This window comes from Mauremys reevesii, linkage group 22, assembly GCF_016161935.1.
Source record: "Mauremys reevesii isolate NIE-2019 linkage group 22, ASM1616193v1, whole genome shotgun sequence".
In the NCBI taxonomy this organism is placed as follows: domain Eukaryota; kingdom Metazoa; phylum Chordata; order Testudines; family Geoemydidae; genus Mauremys; species Mauremys reevesii.
The window spans coordinates 21,240,715-21,256,315 of NC_052644.1; the positions used below are offsets into that span (position 1 = coordinate 21,240,715).

Genomic DNA, 15,601 nt, shown 5'->3' on the forward strand with positions numbered 1-15,601 from the left:
TCTCTCCTTGGAGCATTCAGCAGCCTCTGCCCCTCCGTGCGCTTCCCCCAGCGAGTCCACCCTGGCGGGGTCCTGGGGGGCCACAGGGTCCTGCACCCCCACTTCGCAGTCAGACGTGACTCTCAGCCAGCCAGTAACACAGAGGTTTATTAAATGACAGGAACAGGGTCTAACACAGAGCTTGTAGGTACAGAGAACCGGACCCCTCGGCCGGGTCCATTCTGGGGGGCAGTGAGCCAGACCCCCACGTCTGCACTTCAGAAGTGTCAGGCCTGTTGGTGCCGGGGCCGGGAGGTACCAGGCCTGTTGGTGCCGGGGACGGGAGGTACCAGGCCTGTGGGTGCCGGGGCCGGGAGGTGCCAGGCCTGTTGGTGCCGGGGCCGGGAGGTGCCAGGCCTGTGGGTGCCGGGGCCGGGAGGTACCAGGCCTGTGGGTGCCAGGGCCGGGAGGTGCCAGGCCTGTGGGTGCCGGGGCCGGAAGGTACGAGGCCTGTGGGTGCCGGGGCCAGGAGTTACCAGGCCTGTGGGTGCCGGGGCCGGGAGGTGCCAGGCCTGTGGGTGCCGGGGCCAGGAGGTACCAGGCCTGTGGGTGCCGGGGCCGGGAGGTGCCAGGCCTGTGGGTGCCGGGGCTGGGAGGTGACAGGCCTGTGGGTGCCGGGACCAGGAGGTGCCAGGCCTGTTGGTGCCGGGGCCGGGAGGTGCCAGGCCAGTGGGTGCCGGGGCCGGGAAGTGCAAAGCCCCGATGGCAGACACGCCAAGGCACAAATTCAGCGCTGTCCCCACCCCCGGAGGCAGGGCTCCGATCCCCTCCCATCCGCCGGGTTCAGCCGAGCCCAGGTGCTCCGAGCAGTGGAACCTGCTGGCAGCCGCGGGCTGGATCCATCCTGCTGACAGGTGCGGCCGGGCGGGCTGGGAGCGATGGAAGGAGCGAGCCCAGGTGGGGGGTGGGGGGATGAAGGCAGGAACAGAGAGTCCAGGGGAAGCGGGGGACGTCCTGCCCCACCCAACGAAGGGGGATCTCTGGGCTGAGGTGGTTGGAACAAGGGAATGGGAGAGGAGACTGGATCCTTGCTGAGAGGGGATAGAGGACCCAGGAGTCCTGGCTCCCAGCCCCTCCTCCCCCACGCTCTAACCACTAGATCCCACTCCCCTCCCAGATCTAGGGAGAGAACCCAGGAGTCCTGGCTCCCAACCCCCCAGCCAAGGCAGCTTGTGTGTCTCTCCTAGTGGCTGGCGAAGGGTTAATAGGAAGGAAGAACTATCTGGGGTGGGGGGAGGGGGAGAATTTGGCTCCCCTCTGTTCCTTCTCACACCCCCACCCCGTTCTGGGCCCAGGTGGTACAATCCCGTGGGCGAGGTTGGAGGGGAGAAAGAATCCAGCAAAAATAGACCCAGCCGACCTTCCACCTTCTCTGGGGCAGGGGAGTGGGGCCTAGTGGTTAGAGTGGGGGGGGCTGGGAGCCAGGACTCCTGGGTTCTCTCCCTGGCTCTAGGAGGGGAGTGGGGTCTAGTGGTTAGAGCTGGGGGGGGAGCCAGGACTCCTGGGTTCTCTCCCTGGCTCTGGGAGGGGAGTGGGGGCTAGTGGTTAGAGCTGGGGGACGGGAGGTGATTCCCAGCTCTGGGGGGGGGGGGGGTGCGGGGAGGGCTCAGCGCCTACCCGGGATTGTGTCACGCTCCTCACAGACGCCAGCGTTTCGTCCACCTGGGAGGAATTTTCCTTATTTGCTTTTTATCTGATCTCATCTGAGACTGAACAGGAAATTCCCCCCCACCCCCACCTCCCGCCCCCACCCCAGCCTGGCCACCCACAGTCCCGCCCCACCCCGTCATCCCCTTTGGACCCCACAGTCCCACCCCCACCCCCGCGCCGGTTGGGGTCCAAAGGGGACGATGGCACAAAGAAGCCCAGTGCCACATCGACCCCGGCCCACTCCCCCAACCCTGCACTTAACCCACAGGAGCTGGGGGGGGCAGGGCTGGGCTGGCAGGGGCTGCAGGTCGGGAGTGAGGGGCACCGTGGGAGACGGGGAGGGGGAGGGGAAAACACAGTTGCTCTGACAGCTCTTGCCTGGCCCGGTGTCGGCTGGTGGCTGAAGGGGCTGATCCGGGGTCAAGGGGCTTCGGCCCCCCAGAAACTGAGTGACTCTGCTCCCCTCCCCCGACATGCGGCTGGAGCTGGGGTCCCCTGGCCCCTGGGCTGGGCTCTGGGGAATGGGGGTCATTGGTCCTGGGAGACCCTCCCCCATCTCCTCACACCATCCCCCCCATTTCTCTCTTCCCCCCACTCACTCACCACCCTCCCCGCCTGCTCCTCCTCTCCCCAGGCTGGGACCTCCGTCCCTCATCACCGCTGGGAGCCATGACTGCCCCGGACTCCTGGGTCCCCTTCCGGCTGCCCCTCCAGCTCAGCCTCTACCTGCTGGCCATCATGACCTTCTCCTTCCTCATCCACCTACGCAGCTGGTTCCCCACCGCAAGGCAGAGGCTCCCCTACCCGAATGCCACGGACAGGTCCCCAACCACGCCCCCCACCACACCCCCCGCCACGGAGCGCGGCATGTGGACCGTGAACTCCATCGGGCGCCTGGGGAACCAGATGGGGGAATACGTCACCCTCTACGCCCTGGCCAAGATGAACGGGCGCCAGGCCTACATCCTCCCACAGATGCACCAGCAGCTGGCGCCGCTCTTCCGCATCACCCTGCCCGTGCTCTCCAGCGACGTGGTCCGGAGCGTCCCATGGAGGAACTACGGGCTCCACGACTGGATGTCGGAGGAGTACAGGCACATCAAGGGGAAATACGTCCGGCTCACAAGCACCCCCTGCTCCTGGACCTTCTACCACCACCTCCGGCAGGAGATCCTCCAGGAATTCTCCTTCCACGACCACGTCAAGGAGGAGGCCAACCGGTACCTGGCCGGGCTGCGTGGGCAGCGCCGGAACGTGACCTACGTGGGTGTCCACGTCCGGAGGGGGGACTACGTCCGGGTGATGCCCCAGGTCTGGAAGGGGGTGGTGGCGGACAAGGCCTACCTGGAGAAGGCCATGGGCTACTTCCGGGCCAAGTACCAGGAGCCGGTCTTCGTGGTGACCAGCAACGGGATGGAGTGGTGCCGGGAGAACATCGACGCCTCGTGGGGGGACGTGTATTTCTCGGGGGACGGGAAGGAGTCGTCGCCGGGGAGGGACTTTGCTTTCTTGGCCCATTGCAACCACACGATCATGACCATTGGGACCTTCGGCATTTGGGCTGGTTACCTGGTCGGTGGGGAGACCATCTATTTGGCCAACTACACCCTCCCCGATTCCCGCTTCCTCCGGGTCTTCAAGCCTGAGGCCGCCTTCCTGCCCGAGTGGATCGGGATCAAAGCCGATCTCTCCCCGCTGCTGGGTGGGACATAGGGGCGGAAAGGATCCAGCCTGCAGGATCCGCTGGGATAGTGGGCCAGCCCCCAGCTGGGGTAGGCGGCCCTGGGGAGTTTAGGGGGCATCAGCATGGACCTTGGTCAGGCACAGGGGCGGGGTGGACGGGCAATCAAGACGCTGTGGGTTGGTTCTGCCAACCTTCCCCTAGGAGTCACCAAATGGGTCCATCATGAGGCTGAACAGTTAAAACTCTTGGCTGTAAGTTATTGGGACCTGCTGATTTTAAAATGTCTCACTTTGATAGCTGCTGTTCAGCTGCCTCCCCAGATATGAGCGGAATGGAAAGAGCCATTAGCATCACCGTATGATACGACATCATGTGTTTTATTCCCCCAAACACAAAACAAAAATATTTATTGAACAATTCTGCCTTTTCTGCATTACTGATAATTCTACCATTTCCATCGAAAATGGACCAATAGTATTGTCAGGATTCTTTTTGTTGCTAATATGCATTTTTAAAAAACAGCCTCCTTATTGTCCTCAGCACTGTGGGCCATAGAATGCGCCGTGTGTCCCTTTGCTTCCCTTATCAATTTTCTACCATTCTTAGCTTCTGGTTTATATGCTGTCCATTTCCCCCGTCCTTCCATTTGTTATTGCCGCTTTCACTTCCCCTCTAAACCAGGTCAGTCTGTGACCAGTGTGACCTTCCTCCTCAAGTGTGGAATAGTGGCGGTCGGGGCACCTAGTCAGTGTTTGGTAAACAATCCCCAATCAATAGCCACATGGGTCTGATTAAATTCTTCCTCCAGGGTCCTTCGGTTCCCAGTTCTTTTCAGCTTAGTGAAACTGACCCTTTGAAAAAAGCAGGAAGGGCTGAGCACCAGGACTCCTGGGTTCTATCCCCGGCTGAGTGGGGCAGGTTCAGCAGGGCTCTGTGAGTGGGCGCATCCTGGGCTATCAATCGGCCCCAGTGTGTGCGTGGCACAGGGCTGTAAAGGCAGAACGGCAAAGCAAATGATAAGCTCTTACAAGCAACAATAAAATTGTAGTGACAAGGCCCCACCCCTCCGCCAGCGCCCCACCCCCACGGCCAATCCCTCACCCAGAATTCCCCGCCATATGGACCTAGCCCAGCCCCAGTCAGGGAGCGCCCCACTGAATACCGCCCTTCCGTGTCTGCCAAGAAGAGAACCCAGGAGTCCTGGCTCCCCCACTCCGCTGTAATCACTTGCTCTTGGACCAGCAGGAACCAGGGGATGGGTGGAGCCCAACCCTGGGGAAAATTTACCCCCACCCCCCACGGGATTGATAGACAGTTCAGCAGCCGTGACCCATTAGCGCCCTCCCCCCACCCTGGAAGAACCCAGGTGTCCGACCACCCTCTGCCTTGGCAGGGCCAACCCTGTGGGCAGCAGGGGTGGCTGAATCTGGGGGGGAAGATTCAAACCACAAACCACATGGGAGGTTTGGGCCAGCGGCTGGAAGGCGAGCGCCCCCAGCCCCCCCGCCTGTCTGTAACGCCCGGGCTCTGTGGCTGGCGTGGGCCCCATGCTGGGGAGGGGGAGGCCAGGGGAAGGGAAACCGGCTCTAACCACTCGACCCGGCTGCCGAGCGACGGCCGATCCACCCCAGCTGGGAGCCCCTCCTCCAGGTTTTGTGGCCTCTGCAAACTTGATCTGTGAGGCTTCAATATTTTCTTCCGCGTCATTGACATGAACAAGCTCAGCGTCTAGAAATGCCCCCCGTCTCCCCGTCCCCCTGCCCCTCGATGGCACGTCTCCATGTGCAGGTACATTCTGAGAGCTGCCAGTTGGGCGGCTGCGACTCTGTTTAACACACTCATTTCCTGGCGTTCCTGTTAATCAGTCACCAGCTCCCGCGCCTTCCCGACATCTGCAGATGTGACACCAACCCTGGGACCTTCCTCCACCGACCGTGCGACCACAGCGACAGAGGCTAGCGCGTTAGTGTGACGGGGTCTAGTTTCCACAATCCCACGCTGAGGAATTATGGCACCCTCCTTTCATTCTTCATCAATCGAGTCCCGTATCAGCCACCCCATTATCTTCCCCAGGATCGAGGTCAGGCTGACAGGCCCATAATTACTCGGGTCCCATTTACCCGTTTTAAAACTTGCCACAACGTGAGGTTTCTTCTGGACCTGCCGCAGGGCAAAATCAACATAAGCAGTGCTGTCAATTCCTCAGCCAGCTCTTTTCAAACTCTTCCATGCATATTACTGCGCCCTGCTGATATTAAAATGATTCACTTTTGTAGCTGCTTTTTGACCTGAGCAACTAGTGGAATGGAAAGTGTGTTATCATCATCATATGCTATGACAACATCATCTGTTTCGGGTTTTTTTCCGGACACAGAACTATTTATTGAAAAATTCTACCTGGTCTGCAGTATTGAAAATTCTACCATTTCCATCTAAAAGGGATCAATCCCATTCTTGGGATTCTTTTTGTTCCTAAAATACATTTAAAAAAAAACACACGGTATGGTCTTTAACTTTGCTTGCCATAGATGTCTCCGTGTGTCCCTTTGCTTCCCTTATCAATTTTCTACAATCCCTAGTTTCTCATTTATATATATTACAATCCATTGCCCCTTTCTTCCATTTGTTATTTATTATTTTTATAGCTGGCTTCACTTCCTTGCTTCACTTCACTTCTAATCCTGACTCACAGCTCCCCAGTTCTAACAGTTCAACCTAGGAACAAGATGGCCCCTTCTGAGGAATCCTAGGAGAAAGTTGGCAGAAGGGAGCCAGGTTGTCTTAACCCCACCCTGCTCCAATACACCCTGAACTCTCCAGCGCCCTCTTCCCTCGCTGATTGCTGGCCTCCTATCCCTGCGGGTCCTGTTGGGAGCCTGTAATCTGGGTCCTTTCTGCCTCTGTGTCCCATTCAGCAGTGTGGAGAGATCGGCGTCAACCCCAAACCACTTGGGCAGGAAGGCTGCCAAAGGCTTGAGGAGCCCCTGGTAGGGGGAATCGGGGAGGGTGTAGTTGGCCAAGTAGATGGTCTCCCCCCCCCAGCCAGGTAACCGTCCCAGATGCCGAAGCTCCCGATGGTCATGATTGTGTGGTTGCAATGGACCAAGAGAGCAAAGTCCCTCCCCGGTGACGACTCCTTCCCGTCCCCCGAGAAATACACGTTCCCCCCGCGAGGCGTCGATGTTCTCCCGGCACCACTCCATCCCGTTGCTGGTCACCACGAAGACCGGCTCCTGGTACTTGGCCCGGAAGTAGCCCATGGCCTTCTCCAGGTAGGCCTTGTCCGCCACCACCCCCTTCCAGACCTGGGGCATCACCCGGACGTAGTCCCCCCTCCGGACGTGGATGCCCACGTAGGTCACGTTCCGGCGCTGCCCACGCAGCCCGGCCAGGTACCGGTTGGCCTCCTCCTTGACGTGGTCGTGGAAGGAGAATTCCTGGAGGAGCTCCTGCCGGAGGTGGTGGTAGAAGGTCCAGGAGCAGGGGTAGCCTGTCAGCCGGACGTATTTCCCCTTGATGTGCCTGTACTCCTCCGACATCCAATTTTGGAGCCCGTAGTTCCTGCATGGGACGCTCTGGACCACGTCGCTGGAGACCACGGGCAGGGTGATGCGGAAGAGCGGCGCCAGCTGCTGGTGCATCCGGGGCCGGCTCCAGGCACCAGCTTATCAAGCAGGTGCTTGGGGCGGCCACTCCGGAGCAGGGTGGCACTTTCAAAGATTCAGCGGCAATTCGGCGGAGGGTCCCTCACTCCTCCTCTGAGCGAAGGACCTCCCGCTGAATTGCCGCAGATCGCGATCGCGGCTTTTTTTGGGTTTTTTTTGGCTGCTTGGGGCGGCAAAACCCCTGGAGCCGGCCCTGGGTGCATCTGTGGGAGGGAAGTGCTCCAGACTGAAAACCCCTCCAGCTCCTCCTCTCTGGCCTTTGTCTCTTTCCCGGGCCAGGAGGCCACCTGATCTCTTTGTCTCCAACACCTTCAGCTGGCACCTTTGCACAGGAGGGGCCCAGGCCATCAGTTGCCAGGAGACAGAGTGCCAGGCATTTATGTGCACTGGCCCTTTGCTCTGCAGCAACCACACACCCTGATCCCACCACCTAGATATTGAAGAACTGCAGAGGGGACACTGAGGCACCAACACAGTATTCAGAGAAACCATTAAGAACATTCCCAGTGCGTCACACGCCCCACCCCTTCCCTCCTTCCTCCAGGCCACACGTACAGTTCACCTGACCAAAGTTTAGCCAAAGTTTTTTCCTCCGCAACAGTCTGTCGTCCGTCCTCAAGACGGTTCAGTCCCAGGCAGACTGCGAAGGATCTCACAAACCTGGGCGACTGGGCACCAAGATGGCAGGTGAAAGTCAATGTTGATCAATGCAAAGCGATGCACATTGGAAAACGTCATCCCAGCCGTACATACACAGGGATGGGCTCTAAGTTAGCCAGATAAAGAGTGTCACGGAGTGTGGGGGAGACAGGGCCCTGCACCCCTCTTCCTGAGCTTCACCGGGACTCTCAGCCGGCCCGTAAGACAGAAGGTTTATTAGATGACAGGAACATAGTCCCAAGCGGAGCGTGTAGGTATAACCAGAACCCCTCAATCAAGTCCTTTTGGGGGGTTTAGGGAGATTAGACCCCAGGTTGGGGTTCCCTGCGTTGCACCCCCCAGCCCAAGACTGAAAACAAAACCTCCTCCAGCAGCTCTCTTCCCCGTCCCCCTGCTCCTCCTCCCCTTTGTTCAGTCAGAAGGTGTCACTTCTCCCAACCCCCGTCCCGGCTCAGGTTACAGCTCAGGTAGCTTCCTTCAAGGGAAGTTCCCCATCCCCCGTGTAACCCCCCTGCAGCATTCCCAGGTCAGATCCGCCCGGCTCCCTGCTCCGTCACAAAGAGATCCTGGAGTCATTGTGGATCGTTCTCTGGAAACATCTGCTCAATCTAAAAAGCGAACAGAATATTGGGAATCATCAAGAAAAGGACGGATAATAAGACAGAAAATATCCTATCGCCTCTCTAGAAATCCACGGCGCGCCCACACCTTGACTACTGCGGGCAGATGTGGTCGCCCCATCTCAAGGAAGATCTATTGGACTTGGAAAAGGTTCAGAAAAGGGCAACAAAAACGCGTAGGGGTCTGGAGGAGAGATTAATAAAACTGGGACTTTTCAGCTTGGAAAAGAGACGACTAAGGGGGGATATGATAGAGGTCTATAAAATCATGAGTGGTGTGGAAACATTGAACAAGGAAGTGTTATTTACTCCGTCTCATAACGCAAGAACTAGGGGTCATCCAATGAAATGAACAGGCAGCAGGTTTAACACAAACAAAAGGCAGTATTTCTTCACCCGACGCACAGTCAACCTGTGGAACTCACTGCCACAGGATGTTGTGAAGGCCAAGACTAGAACAGGGTTCAAAAAAGAACTAGATAAGTTCATGGAGGACAGGTCCATCAATGGCTATTAGCCAGGCTGGGCAGGAATGGGGTCCCCAGTCTTTGCCAGAAGCTGGGAATGGGCGACAGGGGATGGATCACTTGGGAATTACTTATTCTGTTCATTCCCTCTGAAGCACCTGGTATTGGCCACTGTTGGACGACAGGATACCGGGCTAGAGGGACCATTGGTGTGACCCAGTCTGGCCGCTCTGTTCTTATATAGAACGCAGATATATCTGCCCCCGCTGGAATCCTCCCAGAGCTGAGATAGAACCCAGGAGTCCTGACGGGGTCTCTCTCTCTCTCCCCGCGGCGTTAGTAATAAAGTAAGAATATTCATTAACATTTTAAACCTAACCACTGCCCCTTGAGTGACTTGCCACGAGATGTCAGAGCATGTTAATATTAAAGCTGAGTGGATCTAATATTTAATTTTCTTTCTTTTACATAGGCATTAGATGCAGGGCTCCTGTCAGCTAACGGCTACATTATCTGCCCAAAACCTCGAGTTTTCAAGTGCCTAAGTAGTATCAGCAGGGCCTTAATTAGAGTCAGGTGGTCACATTAGCTTAACGGCCTCACCTGACTCTTTGCAGGTTACTTGGAGTCAGGTGTCCTCATTAGCCTGGAGCAGCCCCTGCTCTGGTCAGGCAGGGAACAGGAAACGGCTCATGCAGTGGCCAGGATATCTGCCTCCTGCCGTACCCCACTGGCCCGGGTCTATCACAGCAGCTTGATGCAGTTCGCTATCAGGCAGGTAGCCCCCTTGGGGAAGAGCTTGTTCTTCCAGCCAGCTGGGAGCGACAGGCCCTCGTGCCTCACTTTCCTGTTCCTCCCCTCCTGCTTCCTGCCTGCTGGCTTTCTAGACCTTCCCCCGTCACGCTCACAGGCGTCTCTCCTCTGGGGCTTTAATCAGCCACCGCCCGTCAGCTCCAATCTCTCCCCCTTCCTGGGGGCTGAGCTAGCAGGGGCTGAGTCAGGGCCTTTTGGCCAGCACCCTGTTACACCTACAAATAGGATTAAGACTTTCCGTAGATCACAACCTTTGAGACATGTTACATGGCATATGCAGCATAAATCACGTTCTAAGCATATAGCCCTCAGGCGCAGCAAGGAACAGGCCAAACAATGCTGATGGCCCACTGAGACGCTCCCAAGGATTATCCTGCACAATGAAGAGGGTTTGACTCATGTCACAGCAAAAGAGCTTTCCAGAAGGTAGAAGAGAGGGGCAGGGATCCTATTGTCTGTTGATGAGTGGCTGGCAAAAGCATTCATGTAACTGCCGCTTGGGTGTGTCCCTGCCTGTGTGAGTGCACGACCTGGAGGGGTTTGCAGCTTGTCACAGCAGCACAGTGCAAGAGTGTCACGGAGTGTGGGGGAGTCCAGCCCTGCACCCCTGGGCTCCCTGCGATTCACCAGGACTCTCAGGCAGCCAGTAAAGTAGAAGGTTTATTTAGACGACAGGAACACAGTCCAACACAGGTCTTGCAGGCACAGATAACCGGATCCCCCCTGTTAGGTCCATCTTGGGGGCCTCCCAGCCCCCCTCGGGGATCAGAGCCCGGTCTCCCTGCCTCCCCTCTCTTCTCCAGCCAACTCCAGTCTGCCCAACCCCCTCCGGCCCCTCCTCTCTCCTCAGCTCCTCTTCTTTGTCTCCCCACTGGCCAGAGGTGTCATCTCCCCTCCCCCAGGCCTAGCTCATCTTACAGTCTGAATACCTGCTTCGTACCTAAAATTCCTGGCTCTCCCCTTCCCCACATAGACAGTCCCTGCTCCATCACACCTCTCCCCCCTTCGAGACTGAACTGAGCGGGGTCACTCCAGCCAGTGACCTGGGGAAGTTCGAACCCACCTACATTCCCATGGCTGCCCCAGGGTCGCCCCCGTTCTGGGGGAAGAGTTACCCCCGATCATTCCAGTTTTCTGCCCCCTTGTAGGTCGGGGGGACTCGAGGGCACTTGCAGGTTGCAGGGGGGAAGCCTTATGCCGCCCGCGCCCTTTCCCCACCCCAATACCCCTGGGGTGCACGCTGGGCTGGGGCCTCCTCCCCACGTTCCAGTCTGGGGGGCCGTGATTCAGGCTCTCTCGGTTCCGAGCCCCCCTTCTGACCCTGGCCCCCCTCTGGACAGGCCCCTCGGGGCGGGGCCCGGGTCTTACAGCCATCTTCCCCCTGTCCCGGGCCTTCCTCCCGCTCTGGCAGGGGTCACAGGAGCGGCAGTGCTGCCGGACATGGGCAAAGACCCCAGGCCAGTAATAGTTCTGCAGCAGCTTCTGCTGGGTACGCCAGGCTCCCTGGTGCCCTGAGGGGGGAATGTCATGGGCCTGGCACAGCAGCTGGTGGCGATACTCCTGGGGTACCACCAGCTGCCTCCTGATCCCCCCTGACTCCATTTTTCCTGGGGGAGCCCATTCTCGGTACAGGAACCCCTTCTCCCACAGGAACCTTTTCCGGCCACCTCGTCCCATGGTCTGTCCCCCCCCCGAGGTTGGCCAGGTCCCTTATCCTCCGCAAGGAGGGGTTTTCCCGCACTGCGGCCTGGTACTCAGCTGCTGGGGCAGGGACGGAGATCTGCTCTCTCTCACCGGCTGGGTCTGGGGCCACAGCCTCTCTGGGCCGTGCCCCTGGACGTTCCCTCCCCACCGGGTCAGGGTCCTGCGCCTCGGGCAGAGTACCTTCCCCGGTGTCAGGGTGCAGAGCCCTGCGTCGACTCTGACTACGGTTCACGGCCAGGGCACCCCGGGTGTTACTTGGCCAGTCCTCGAGATCCCCCCCCATTAACACCTCCGTGGGCAAATGTGGGTGCACCCCCACGTCCTTGGGGCCCTCCTTGTCCCCCCCACTTCAGGTGTACCCTCGCCACAGGCACCTTGAATGGGGTCCCGGTCACACCCCTCAGGGTCAGGTAGGTGTTGGGCACCATCCGATCTGAGCCCACCACCTCCGGCCGGGCCAGCGTCACCTCTGCGCCCGTGTCCCAGTACCCAGTGACCTCCCTCCCGTCTACCTCCAGGGGAACAAGGCATGCTTTCCGGAGGGGTAGCCCCGTGCCCACCCTGTAAACCCAAAACTCAGGGCTGGGAGCATCCAGCCCCTCGGAGGGGTCAACCCGGGGCCCCCCTCCCTCCTTCGCAGGGGGTACGCGGCCAGCCCCCCTTCCCTGCGAACACTGCCCCTCATCCTGCTGGGTCTCTACCAAGTTGACCCGGTGTGGGGTTGGTCCACTCAGTTTGTCCCGGAGCTTGGGGCACTGGGCCCATATGTGGCCCGGTTGGCCACATTGGTAGCAGCCCATGTCTCGTGGGTCCCCTCGAGTGGGACGGCTGGACCTGACGCAGATGTTTCCCTTTGGTGGGGGTCCTCCCTCGGCCCCTTCTGGGAGGTCCCCTGGTGAATCTCCCTCTGCGTCGAGGCAGACTTGCTACTTCGAGACGCCTCCCTATTATCCCTTGCCCGACTGTCCATGTATTGGTCGGCCAGCCGGCCTGCATGCTGTGGGTTCTCCGGCTTCTGGTCCATCAACCACAGCCTCAGGTCCGACGGGCACTGCTCATACAGGTGCTCCAATATGAATATGTCAAGCAGGTCCTCTCTGGTTTGGGCCCCAGCCGTCCACTTGCGGGCATATCCCTGCGCCCGGTTGACCAGTTGGAGGTATGTGACCTCCTGGGTCTTACGTTGACCCCGGAACCTCTTCCGGTACATCTCCGGGGTCAGCCCAAACTCGCGGAGCAGGGCCTCTTTGAACAGGTTGTAGTCCCGCGCCTCCTCCCCTCTCATTCGGCTGTACACCTCCACGGCGGTGGAGTCCAGTAAGGGGGTGAGGCACTGGATCCTGTCTGCAGGGTTAACCTGGTGCAGCTCGCAGGCATTCTCAAAGGCCGTCAGGAAGGTGTCTATGTCCTCCCCCTCCTTACGCGGGGCCAGGAAATTCTTATCAAAGCTCTTTGTAGGCTTGGGCCCCCCCTCACTCGCCGCAGCCGGGGCCTCCCTGCTTTTCAGCTGGGCCAGGTCCAGCTCATGTTTACGTTGTTGCTCCTTCTCCCTCTCCTCGAATTCACGCTGCTTCTGCCGGTCCTCCATCTCCATGAGTTTGATCTCTCTCTCCAAGTCCAGCCGCCTGAGTTCCACGGAGGCCGAGCGTCGCCGGGACGATCCCCTGCTGGCCGGGGGGGTCACGGTGCCCTCGGTAGCTGGGCTCCTCCTCCCCCTCCCCCTAGGCCTAGGGGTGGGAGGTCTCAGGAAGCCCTCAGCGGCCGGCTGACCACTCCCAGTGGGGACAGACACTGGTGCCTGCGCTGCATCTGCCCGGCTGCTTCCCTCAGAGACAGGGATAGGTTCATTCACACGATCTCTCTCCTCCAGCCGGGCAATCAGCTGGGCCTTGGTGAGCTTCCCATGGTGCAGCCCCCTCTGCTTGCACAGCTTCACCAGTTCGCACTTGCACCGCTTGGCAAACATCTTCCTGCTGGCCGCTCGCAGGCCGGGGTGCTCGCCGCTCCCCACGGGTTCCAGGGGGACCCCTAGTGTGCCAGTCCTTGAGGTCACCACCTCTCTGCCAGGGTCGAACTGCAGACTCCTCCGCCCCTGGGACCGCTCGCTGTGATCCCCCGGGGGACCCTGTTACTGCAAAGTCCTTCTCTCTGGCCACACTGCCCCAGGGGTTAATCGCCCCTTCGTTTTACTGCTCCCCAGTCACTTACGGCAGGAAGCGCTGTCGATGGGGTGCAGTCATCCCACCGCTGCCACCAGTTGTCACGGAGTGTGGGGGAGTCAGACCCTGCACCCCCGGGCTCCCTGCCAATTCACCAGGACTCTCAGCCAGCCAGTAAAGCAGAAGGTTTATTTAGACGACAGGAACACAGTCCAACACAGGTCTTGCAGGCACAGATAACTGGATCTCCCCGGTTAGGTCCATCTTGGGGGCCTCCCAGCCCCCCTCGGGGATCAGAGCCCTCTCTCCCTGCCTCCCCTCTCTTCTCCAGCCAACTCCCGTCTGCCCACCCCTCCGGCTCCTCCTCTCTCCTCAGCTCCTCTTCTTTGTCTCCCCACTGGCCAGAGGTGTCATCTCCCCTCCCCCAGGCCTAGCTCATCTTACAGTCTGAATACCTGCTTCGTACCTAAAATTCCTGGCTCTCCCCTTCCCCACATAGACAGTCCCTGCTCCATCACAAAGAGGCCGCCCTGGCTGGGGAGACGGGGGGCTCAGTGGTACCCCAGTTCCAGGTTGCACACCAGGGAAGTCTGTCACAATCCCCGCCCTCTGGCCAGGGTCCTGGAGGGGAGCCAGCTACGGTCACTCCGTGAGGGTGAACTGCAAAGAATGGTGGATATTCCAATACTTAGATTCACCAAGCCAGCGTAAAACAGTTTCTTTATTACCTCACTGGTTACTCAGACGTCAAAACACCACCGCTCCCTTAAAGTGACCCAGCCTCAGGCCTCCATCCAGGTACCCACGGCGAATATGATGATTTCTGTAAATCTTATTTCATCATATCAAAGAAAAGGTTCTACCAATCCCGAAGGAGCAGACACATCACCTCCCAGGTTACTGAATATACCCAAATACACGCTACAGCCAATTCTTATTAACTAAACTAAAATTTATGGAAAAATCAAGCGAGCGAGAGTCTGGTTAAAAGATCAATATACGCACAGAGGTGAGTTCAATTCGCTGAGGTGCAGATTCATAGCAGGGACGGTGCTTCGTAGCTGCGAGGAGTTCATTCGGAAATAGTTCATATTTATCGTCCAATGTCCAAGTCTCACGTTCAGGGCGGACCAGCATAACTGGGACCTCAGTCTTGCGACTCAAATTTCCCCCGATGAAGCTTAAGCAGATCTGGGCTGCTCCCAAATCTGGGCGGATCCCGCGGCGGCTAATCGCAACACGGCCCCTCGCCCCGGTGCCTATCCTCCGCCAGCCAGGAGGCCGAGAAGCGGGTGAAAGCCCGGGACTGCTGCAGCTGCTGTGTTCCTGGCTGGCAGGCCCCACTCCTTGGAAAGCAGATAGCAAACTTTGCAACGGAGCGTCGTGCCAAAGTAAACGCAGAGTCACCGAGGAGCAAACACCCCCACACACTCTCCCGCCGCTGGAAACGGGCCTGGCAATTAGCTCCACGCTCCCCAGCTGTGTTGTCTGGGCAGGCATCGGCTTGGCAGAGCCGCCACTGTGCCAGGAGGAAATCCGCGGGCGGGACGCGGGGTCTGGAGTGCGGCAGGCGGCGCGAAAGACGGGGTCTGTCCGGCCCTAGCAGCCCGGCTTCCGACAGCTGCTCCAGAGCCAGGCGATTGAGCAGGGGGTCCCGTGCTCGGGCGGCCACGGGGGCGGGGGGGAGCCAAAGGAGAACAGTGGGTGGGTGCAGGCCGGGGCGGGCTGGGAACGGGCCTGTGATCCCCGGGGTGCAGCCTGGGACTGTGGCACCACTGGGCCCCCTTAACACTCCAGCCTGGGCTCTCTCTCACAATGCTTTGCTAGTGACAAGCAGCAAACCCCTCCAGGCGCTGGGATCACTCAGCACAACCGCATGGGAGCCCCACCCCCAGGTAGGTGGCACGAACGCTCCCAGAGCCACTCACGAATCACACAGAGAGAGGCACCAGCCACTGTTACCAGATGTGCCTGTTACTTTGGGGCATGTTCATTTATTGGGGTTACTCTTCTCTTCTTGTGGGGCGGGAGTCTGTACTTCTATCAATGTTCTGCTTGTGTCACGTGTGTTTTCATACGGAGACCTACTTCTCCCTGCTACAAATCCTCTCCCAAAGGAGCTCTCCTGCAGGGCCTCGGT

The 15,601-nt window shown here is 59.0% G+C and overlaps 1 protein-coding gene and 1 pseudogene across 1 annotated transcript; one reads left to right on the forward strand and one right to left on the reverse strand.

Annotated features, from left to right (window-relative positions):
• Window positions 1-917: 917 nt before the first annotated feature.
• LOC120388307 (galactoside alpha-(1,2)-fucosyltransferase 2-like) lies at window positions 918-3,402 on the forward strand. Its single transcript, XM_039510080.1, has 2 exons — window positions 918-936; window positions 2,324-3,402. Exons 1-2 carry the CDS (start codon window positions 918-920, stop codon window positions 3,400-3,402), a joined length of 1,098 nt encoding a protein of 365 aa, XP_039366014.1.
• A 1,993-nt stretch (window positions 3,403-5,395) lies between these two features.
• On the reverse strand, window positions 5,396-13,542 carry LOC120388476 (annotated as a pseudogene).
• Window positions 13,543-15,601: the final 2,059 nt, after the last annotated feature.